The sequence below is a fragment of the Pediculus humanus genome, genomic scaffold, assembly GCF_000006295.1.
Source record: "Pediculus humanus corporis 1103172108281 genomic scaffold, whole genome shotgun sequence".
Lineage (NCBI taxonomy): Eukaryota > Metazoa > Arthropoda > Insecta > Psocodea > Pediculidae > Pediculus > Pediculus humanus.
Genome location: NW_002987850.1, coordinates 1,158,957 through 1,169,722, shown reverse-complemented (window position 1 = coordinate 1,169,722; position 10,766 = coordinate 1,158,957). Strand labels below are relative to the sequence as shown.

The 10,766-nt window shown below is 32.3% G+C and overlaps 1 protein-coding gene across 1 annotated transcript; it reads left to right on the top strand.

Moving 5' to 3' along the window:
* Positions 1–493: 493 nt before the first annotated feature.
* On the top strand, positions 494–4,770 carry Phum_PHUM514180 (uncharacterized protein; the record flags this gene model as incomplete). The annotated part of the gene is made up of 7 exons (XM_002431128.1): positions 494–592; positions 728–928; positions 2,384–2,581; positions 2,670–2,957; positions 3,310–3,447; positions 3,541–3,674; positions 3,795–4,770. 7 exons carry the CDS (start codon positions 494–496, stop codon positions 4,768–4,770), a joined length of 2,034 nt encoding a protein of 677 aa, XP_002431173.1.
* Between the last annotated feature and the right edge of the window lie 5,996 nt (positions 4,771–10,766).

The following is a 10,766-nucleotide window of genomic DNA, read 5'->3' as shown; positions in this document are numbered from 1 at the left end:
TTATTATTATTATTATTATTATTATTATTATTATTATTATTATTATTATTATTATTATTATTACTATTATTATTATTATTATTATTATTATTATTATTATTATTATTATTATTATTAAAACAAACAAACAAACAAACCCTTTCAAATAAAAGCATAAAAATTTTTTAGAGAAGGGTGGGGGGAAAAGTAATGGTCACCGAGTCGGTTATGCCCTTTTTACTCGTTATTAATAAAAATAACGAATCGAAACATGTGAGTAGTCGTCCGTCTGACACATCGCAAATGCCATGTTTCGTATATGTGCAATACATATTACACGTGATTCAAATTAATTACCAACAAGTAGTTGGTACTATTTTTTTTTTTTTTTTTTTATTAAATAACGTGTGATTTGTTTTGTTTTTATTACCGTTATTTGTTTTGTTATTATTACTATTATTATTATTATTATTATTATTATTGTTAATTCGTAATCCGTTAAGGATCCGTAAGGATGAACACTTTAAAATTTACGGATGGTGAACTTAATGTAATGTCTTATCGACAATTAAGAAAGATATGCTTATTGTTAAGGTTACCAGCGAATATAAAAGTAAGTATTGGTTATTATTATTATTTGTCACAGACCGATTCGTATCGATATAGGGGGGAGTTAAATATATGGTAAAATAATAATGATGATAATACTTGCTAACGGTGTTTTCTTTTTTTTGTTTTTGGTCGATAGAAGAAATACATGGTGTCGATGATAAAAGCTCATCAGAAAGGTGATATTTGTGCGAAAGTTGCAATCGCGAACAAGATATTGGAAGAGAGAAAAATTAAAAAATTTGGTTCGAAAAATAATGAAGAAATTATTGTGAGCAAACCTTACGTTATGACATCATCATCATCATCAACAACAGGAACAACAGGATCAACGCAACAGGTGAATTTTTTTAAAAATATTGCATCATTATTATTGTTGTTATTATTATTATTATTACTATTATTATTATTTGTATTTTTAAAAGTTGCTTTTCTCTCTCGTTTGATAATAATTTTTTTTTTCGCTCGCTCCCAAGGCGGGAAATTCAAAATGAAAATAACTCCGTTAGAGAGAGAGTAGAGGGCGGGAGATGTGGCAACGTCGACATTCGAACGAAATTATTTTTTAAATTCTCATTGGTCGATAAGCCGTAATGAATAATTTTTAAATTTCCCGCCTTTTTTTTTTCTCTCTCCCTCGCTTGTTTATGATTTATTTAAATGAAGTTCGAAAAGCTATATAAAAAACGTAGAGAGAGAGAGAGAGAGAGAGATGAAAGAGAGAGATATTGGACAATTGTTCAATTTTTTTAAAGTTATATATAATTTGTTTTGTCATGTTGGCAAAATCGTTTGTCGGGTATTACGAATTATCATCGTAAATTATTTATTTGTTTATTTGTTTTTTTGTTTGTTTGTAAGTAACGTTTACCCTTTTTTTTTGTGTCTTTTTTTTTTTCTTTTTTCGATTTCTTTTTTTCTTTTTTTTTTTTTTTTTTTTTTTTTTTTTGGTTTCAACTCGTTCTTGAACTTGGGTTTTTTTTTGTTTTTATTACGTTTTTTTTTTTTTTTTTTAAACCGAATTTTTTTCCCTGTTTAAAATTCTCATCGGGTTTCGTAAGCTTTTTTCGTTTCTTTTTTTTTTCTATTTTTTTTCCTTTTTTTTTTTTTTTTCTCAAAATGATGCTTTATCGACTGCTCCACGCCGTTTTTTTTCTCTTTTTTTTGTCTCTCTCTCTCTCTCTTATTTTCGTTCGACACGAAAATAATAAATAACTTTTTTTTCCTCTTCTTCTTGTCAATCGTTCGTTCGTTTTGCAAAAACGTTTTATTTTTTTTTTGTTTTCCTTTTCGTTTATTTTTTAATTTTTTTGCTTAAATTTCGAAGTTGGAAAATTAGTTAAAGAAGTAAGGAAGCATGAGAAAAAGTACTGAAATTGTGTAAAAATATTTTTAAAAAATTATTTTCCATCAATTTAAATAAGTATTAAGTTTTTTTTTTTTTTTTTTTTTTTTTTAAATCAAAAAGACAGCCAGGATTGTATTATTGTTTTTTGTTTTTTTCGGATAAAGCAGTTTTCCCGGTTTCGCAAGGTCATCTCGCGGAATTTTTCCGAACCAAAAACTGTTTTACCCTTTGAAAAGGTTTTTTCCCCTTTCATGACTTTTCAAAAATTTGATGAGGAAAAAAGCGTCGTGATGGCGCTCACTTCAGCAAAAATCCCCAAACGTGAAACAAGACGAAAAAATTTTTTCTTTTCGCACGTCTGGGTACCATTTTTTCTTTTTTTTTTTTGCCCCTTTTTTTTTTTTTATCGACGAATGCCGATATTTTTTGTCATGTTGTTTTTTTCAGATTCCGACGGATTTGTCGTTGGCGCCGAAACACGAAATCGAAGCAAGATTTTCGTACATGACACACTATTCGGAGAAAAACAATTCCGTGTCACGATTAATTAAAGATGATATTGAAGCATCTCGTCGGAACAGCAGGAACGAATTCACACAAGCTCGAAAGCCGAACAGAAAATTACCGAACATGGAAAGAACGGAGGTAAAGGGAATCATTACGAACGTTCCTTCCGGTCCAGGTTGTGTGGACCCGTTTGGAGAAAGATAATTTTTTTTCTTTTTGTTTTTAGATCATGCTTCCGAGGAATCATTCGTTGACGACGCCCGTGAGATTGATGCCCCAATACGAAAGAAGTTACGTTCCGTCCATGGCCTACGAAACCGTGGTACCTGGATACACGAATTCGAAAAATCACTTTCAGGATTCGGGTGGCGTCACAACCGTCGGTTACAATTATCATTTTCACGGGGATTATTCGAACGGTTTTGTGGTGCCCCCACCTGGGTCTCAGCCCCCTCAAACATCTTTACCGTCTTCCTCGCACGACATCCATCGTCCCGAAACGTATTGGCATCCGGTTAGTAAAAGATGTCGGGGGTTTTTTTTTTATGCGTTTTTTCAACTGCTTTAGGTCTTGGACGTGTAAACTCTGACTGACTTTATATTTCTTTTCTAAAAGTCGAAAGAACATTTTAATGGAAAGACGACTTTAAAAGATGGCCGAAAGAGAAGAAGGAAAAACACAAAAAAATTTAAAATTCAAAACGCATATCGAACTCGATTTTCTTTTCTTTCTATCTATAATATGATGAATCAATTTTTTTTTGAATTTTTATTTGTTTACTATCCGAGTTAAATTGGAAAAACAAAAAAAACAAAAAAAACGGTTTTCCAAAAGAAAATTTGTTTTTTTTTTTTTTTTTTTACAGAGAGAAATGTACAACAATTCGATGATGCCGATTTTGTCAACTTTGCTCACACCGACTCCGGTTACCAATACCATGCCTAATTACACACACGGACAATATACGAATCAAAACGTAATGAAAGGTTCGACGGAATTGCAGGTTTGTAAGCGGGACGGATGTGACGTCATGAAATTGTCATCTGTTACGTTTTTTGCAAGCCGCGTTTGTTGCACGTTTTTTTATTTTTTCCAGTCGAACGTTTACGAAAAATGTTTCAAAAATGGTAATAGCCTGGAGGAAAATCACGGAATGAGTACGAACGGAACGATCATGTCGAACGGGTCTTATCCCGATGGTAATTACGGTTCTTATGCCGAACACCCCGGGTAAAGTATTTGTAACTGAATTAACGATCGGAATATTTTTCAAAGCGCTGGAAAAACAAAAAAAAAAAAATGAATGAATGAATGATTTTTAAAATAATTTTTTGTGTTATTATTATTCAGAGTTGTTTTCGTGAAGAAGAACGAAATTAATTATGACATGGGGTCGTCGCCGGTCGACGGAAATTATCAACATGGTTGCACCAATTTGGATTCGACGACGAATCATCTCCACCATTCGAAAATTCAAAACAACGGTCACGCATACGGACAAGAATATTACGTGGCGAAAAACGATGGTTCGCAATTGGCACCCAACGGAACGACGAACGGTCGAACGTTTTACACTCACGAAGGAGAATTTTTTTCAGTATTGAACGAACCGTCCGGAGACGTTTTGCGGAAGGGAATGATGCCCTTTAACTCGGCGAACAGGATTCACGATTCGTCGAACGTCGTCGACTACCCTCATTTCGAAACGTATTCGCCGCCGTCGATAAATCAAACGCACGGATTCAAAAGGTTGTGCACGGAAGAAGGAAGAGAGACTGACGAGAACACGTCGAAAAGACTGGATCACGAAGACTTAATCGAATTGATATCGGAAGCAGAAAAGGAGGGATACGGTGAAATTGTTCCCTATGTAGAAAACGAGAGTTCGGTGGTATCGGACGCGTCCGAAAGTTCTAACGAAGACGACGATGGTGGTGGAAAGGGTGGCGGCGGCGGCGGCGGCGGCGATGACGTTGATCTTAAAATTCCGATAAGTCAAATACTCGGTGAGGAAAACGTGGGACAAATGTATCCGACGTACACGCGGTGCCAGTACGTTTTCAGACACGATAAATATCCAGAAGGGGTCGCTAAAAATAATGAAAACGTTTCCGGAACTCTCCCGTCGTTTTTGTCGACTTTTTGCACGCACGTAGACAACAATAAAAATTATTCGATCTGCAAGAATTCAATGACGGGAACGACGGAGGCTCACATGAATCCGATCATGACGTCGACGTACACGTCGCAATACGCGACGACAAATTCTCAATTGATTTCGGTACGTATCGAACTTCCGGGAGGAAGGGGTTTCCGAAAACACTGACGATTTTTTTTTTTTTTTAATAGAAATCCGATGAAAATTCTCAAATGTACTGTCCTTCGTGGTCGACGACGACGACGACGACGTCGATGGCGACGACGATGGCTACGATGGCGACGACGATGGCAACAATGGCGGCGACGACGCCGACAACGATTACGACAACGACGACGACGTGTATGGGATTTCCGGAAACTCATTCGTCATTTTCAATAGAAGACACGACGTATTCAACATTGTCGTGGAAGGAATATTCGAACGACGATATGGTGTTTATGTTATTTTATAAAAGGAAAAAAACACGTCGAAATCGTGTCGGAAACGTTCAGTCAATTGCGAATTTTAAATTTTAGACTTTATTTTTCAGGTTCGAAAATTAAGAAAAGCCTCGGAGAAAACGACAAAAAAATCGTCGCAAATCGTCGTGCGTCGAATGCACGGGTGTCGGTACCTACATTAAAAAGGATGCAAACCTTTGATGTCAAGGTAATAACCGTTCGGGTATTTTTTTTTTATTATTTTCGGATTTCTGTACCCGTTCGGGATACGGATTCTCGAACCTTGTTTTTTTTTCTTCTTTTGTTTTTCCAGGACGTTGCCTCCTTATAATAAAACAGAGTATGAAAGTGTGGTTATCAAGACATCCCGTGCCTGTTTTTCGTTTTAGAAAAAAAAAGGAAATCAAACTTTGTCGTGGTACCACCACCGCACCAAAATTTCTTGGAATCATGGAACGAATCAAATCAATATCACGTGTTTGTCGGAACCTGATTTTGCTTCAAATACCGACAAACAACATGGACGCGAATCCCTTTTTTTTTTTTGTTTTTCGGAGAGAAAGATTGTTTAAGTTGCTCCTGTCGTTGTTATTATTATTATTATTTCGTTGTGTCACAACAGCGTTTCTTCCGCAGTCGGTGATGTTGAATTCTTTTTTTTTTTTTTTTGTTGTTGTTTAAGAATTCAAATCGCGCTTTTTTTCAAAGGAAACTCGTCGTCCATAATGCGAATTTTAATTTTTTTGTTATTTTTTCTTAGTCTTCTGCTTCGAACATTTTCTGTCCGAGACTTTTCTGCAGCAGCAGCAGATTGTTTTTTTTTTTTTGTATTCTCCGTACGAGTGCTGCTGTTCTCCGCGATTTGAATTTTAAGGGAAGAAAGAGGTTTGTGGGGGGGGGAAATGTGTCGGCGGCAGCAGCGGGGAGACAGCAAAAATGCGTACACGTTTCTTCTTTTTTTTTTTTTTACTCGATTTAATGAAGATGATAATAATGATTTTTGTTTTTTGACGTCACACCATGAGAAAATAGATTTTTTTTTTTTTAGTTAGAATTAAATATTTTATTTATTTTATTTTAACGATTTTTTTTTTTTTTTTGTTAAACATCTTCGTTTTCGATTGTATTCGGGATATGAAAACCGTTACACCAACAACCGGAAACAGTTACTGTATTATTTTTTATTTTTTATTTTTTTATTTTAAATATATATATTTTTTACGTAAGAAAAATTAACGGAAATTGAATTTTTTTGGATTTGGTTTGTGTTGGTTTTTTGTTTTGTTCCTCTTTATTACTTTTTTTAATTTTTAGGAAGTTTTTCTTTTTTGGTGGAAAATCGGTGAGTTGTAGCGGATGAAGAGAAGAGAGGGAAAATGCGAAAAATGTCGTCAATTATTTAACGCAGTAGAATTACGACTTCCGGTATTATTATTATCATTATTATCATTAAAAAAAAATTGAGTAGAAGAAAAAAAAAGAAGTAAAGAAAGACGGAAATAATATAACGACTTACCAACAGCTGGATTTATTTTACGCCGTATGAATTTCAAAAATCTCGAGCTTATGGTGTGTTCTCCATGATTTTCCGTTAAATCTCCATTTTTTGAATTTTCTCTTTCACCACCGCCTCCTCCGTTTCGTTCTTTAGTTTTCGAACGTGAAAATCCGGATTGAGTTACGGCTCCAACGTTACTGTACATTTTTTTTCAGGTCGTCGTCGCCGTCGTCAAAAATCATTTTGACAAAATTCAACAAATGTGTTCTATCTGGAAAAGTAATTTTCCCCCGTTGTATTATTATTATTATTATTATTATTTGTGTCTTTGCATATTCGTAATTAAAAATTTATTATTATTTTACAGGAGGATTACGTTTGAAATCATTCATCATGTCGGATCGACCGTCAAATAAGAAGAGAAACGGGCGGTAGGAGGAAGGGGGAGAGGGGATGAAGAAGGGAGAAAAAAAAAAATTTAACGGATTTCAGGAGACGGAGGAGTACCAAAGAGAAAGGAAGGAAGGAAACGGGAAAATGAAAATTTTTGATTTATGCACCGGTAGAAAATCAAAAAACGTTTTTACTTTTTTTCCACTCCCCTTCCCTTCCCTCCTCCCTCTCTTTCGATTTTCCTCATTTTTTTTTTTTTTTTTTTTTTTTTTTTTTGCTTTCCCCTCAAAATTTTCCACCGTCCATCCCATCGTGATTCACACCCCCGTTCCCCAATCGTTTCCCTCTTGAAAATTTTACCGGGAAAAAATTTCGGGATTGCGTGTGTGTTCGCAACGGACGGGAAAAACTGGAAAATTATCCAGAAAAAAATTTTTTTTTTCCCAATCGAGGTAAAAAAAAAAAAAAAATTAATTCCAAAAACGTTGACATTATTATTATTATTATTATTATTATTATTATTATTATTATTATTATTATTATCAATTTTTTTTTTTTTTTTTTTTGATATTTAAACGTAAAATTTTCGTCCGCGGCAGGGCCGACCTTTTATTATTATTATTAATATCCTTGACCTTAAAGTAAAATTTTTTTTTTCGGGAGGTTATTATAGGGTTTAAATGCGAGACCTTAATTACCTTTCGGAAACGTTTAATAATAATAATAATGATAATAATTTTCTTTGGGATTTTGTTGTTGTTGTCGTTGTTGTTTTTGACTCCTATTAAATTAGGTTTAACCTTTTCTTTTTTTCTTTTTTTACAAATGGCGACGAACAACAAAAGGTTTTTCATTTTCCTTTTTTTTTTTTTTTTTACAAATAATATATATATATTATATCGTCGTGGCAAACGACGTAAACGTTCGAACAAACAAAACAAACAAACGAAAAGTTGAGTTTTAATGGACGGAGATGAGGAGAAGGAGGGGAGGAGGGAAAAAAATTGGGAATTAAAAAAAGGTTTGGAATTTTCCCAAAAAAAAAAAAAAAAAAATGAAAAGAAAAAAATCCAAAATCATTTTTTCCTCATTTTCCTCCCTCCCCCTTCGGCCCCCCACCATTTCGAAAATGGTTGGAACCATTTTTTTTTATTTTTAATATTTTTTCATCGTGTGATTAATGAATAGTAAATTTTTTTTTTTTTTTTTTTGTTTCAGCGATAATCAATGACAGACAATCATTCAATCGTTTTCATCCCTAAATAATAATAATAATAATAATAATAATAATTTACGTTTCAGTTTTCGAATTGCAAAAAAAAAAAATGGTGGACGTTTGTCGGCGGACGTAAAATGCGGAAAAAAATTCGGGTTGATGAATCAATTTGTAAAATTTTATTATAAAATTCTCTTGGTGAATTTTCTGCTTCCGGTTTAAATTTAAATTCGAGGAAGGAACACTCTATCCTGCAGGAATCGGCGGCCGAATTCCGTTTCCGTTCGGCGAACTGGAAAAAAATTTACTAGGATAAATTTTAAAACTACAATGGCGGGAATAAATTTTAATTTGAAATTTATAATTTACAGGTTCGTTCAGGAAAATTGTCGTTAAAATGATGGATCACGATTATAATCTACGTACGAGATATCGAAATCAATCGATAATCGATAATCGTTAATCGTTTTTTTTTTTTTTTTTTGTTTTAATGGGAAAATATTTTTTTAAAACCGGGAAAAAAAAAATTCATATCGAAAAAAGGAAAAATGATTTTTATTACGAACGGAATATTAATAATAATAATAATGGATTCTAACCATGCAACCGTAACGAACGAACCATCATCGGAATCGCCATCGTCGCCATTTTTCCGCGTGACGTAACGGAAAGAAATTTTTTTTTTTTTTTTTTTTCTGGATCGGAGAAAATGGGAAAAGGTAAATTTTGAAAAAGTGTAATTTTTTTTTTTTTTTTTTCCAAGTTTAAAGGTTATTAAAAAGTTTGATCGTGTCGTTAACCTTAATTTGTAATTTTCCACTTTTGGAAAATTCGAGATGGAAAATTTGATGAAAAGTTTTTTTTTTTCTCTCTCTCTCTCTCACTCTCACCCTCACTCTTCAAAATGTGAAACGAAATCGGTTCTTTTAATTACATTTATACGTGATTTTTTTTTTTTTCTAGATAAAAATTTAACGGTCGAAAACGGTGGGGGGGGGAAACCAAACGAGAGGGAGAGAGAGAGAGAAAATAAAATTGATTTTTTCGTGGAAATAGAAAAAAATAAAGAAGAAATTTAACGTAAAGGCGGCACGTGGCGGTAGAATAATGAATAATTCAAATTTAAGAAGAGAAGAATTTGTCGAAGGATATAAATTTTTGAAAAAATTAACTTTTGAACGATTTGGTTGGAAATCTGGAGTGGGGGGGAAAGAAAAAGTCACGTGGAAGCAGTGATAAATTTTAAAACGATCAGGTACTCCTTTTTTTTTTCTTTTACTGACACGTTTTGTCACATCGTCAGATTTGTCGTTTTTTGAAAATAACGGTCAAATACAATGGTCAAAATTATTTTTATCGAATACAACGAAATCGCGGATAATTTTTTTTTTCCGTATTTTCAGCCATTTTTTTTTTTTTTATCGTGCGAAACGTTTCGTTCTCTCATTTCCGGTTAATATTTCTAGAAAATTTTTCTATTAAAGTATAAAATTTCCCAGGGAAAAGAAATTTAATATTATTCAAAGGTAAAATTGATTAAAAAAGAAGTATGGAAAAGAAAAAAAAAAAAAAAAGAAAATTTTTGTTTTGTTTTCAACACACAAACAAACATTGTTTTTTGTAATTAAAAAAGGATTTTGAAAAATCGCGTTGTTAACAAACAAACAAACAAACAACCAAACAATCTGTTGTTTTTCGAATTTCTATTATCAAAAAATAATCTTTTTTTAATTTTTCAATTTTTAATTAATTTTTTTTAGCGGGTCAAAGGTCATACGTTATTAATAACACGTGTGATGATTTGATTGTTTAATTATGAAAATTATTCTATTGATTTTAATAATTTTTTTTTTTTTTTTTTTTTTTTTTTTTTTATTAAAGAAAAGACATTTGTCAAGCAGAAGAAAAAAAAGAAATTAAGAAAAAAAATAAAAACCAAATATTGTGTTACGGATTCTTTGTTTGCGTGTCATTAAATCCCTTTTTGTGTGACGTAAGAGGAAGAGAAAGAGAGAGAGAGACCGAGAGAAGTGTGTAAAAGGATATTTAAAAGAAAAAAAAAAAAAAAACCGGGAAGGAAGGATAATTAACTGAATTAAAAGGTTTGTTTTTTCTCCTTTTTTTTTTTCTTTTTTTTTTTTTTTTTTGTTTTCTTTGATTTTGTTCATTCTGACATTGTCCCTTACATTTACAAAACCAAACCGTTTTGTAATACAAAAAACTTTACGTTAACCGCCATTTTTAAATTCGAAACGAAAAAGCATTCGAAATCGTTAAACAAGTTAATTGCGTTATTAAATTTTCCCATTTTTGCAGGGAAATTTCCCTGCAAAAATGGGAAAATTTGTCATTAAGATAGTAATTTTTTTTTTTTTAATAATATTTTGTGATTTATTTCGTTTCGCAAAGGGTTCAAATCTATCATTTGTTTATTTATTTAATTTTTGGCGGGAAAAAAAACGACTTTTCGAACACGGCACGTAATTTTTCATAGAAATATTTGAAATAATTAAATTTTTTTTTTTTTAAAAAGAGAAAAAGGTTCGAAATTGATTTTCATTTTTTTTTTTTTTTATCAGGTACGTTATCGAATGATAAGAAAGAAAGAAAAAAT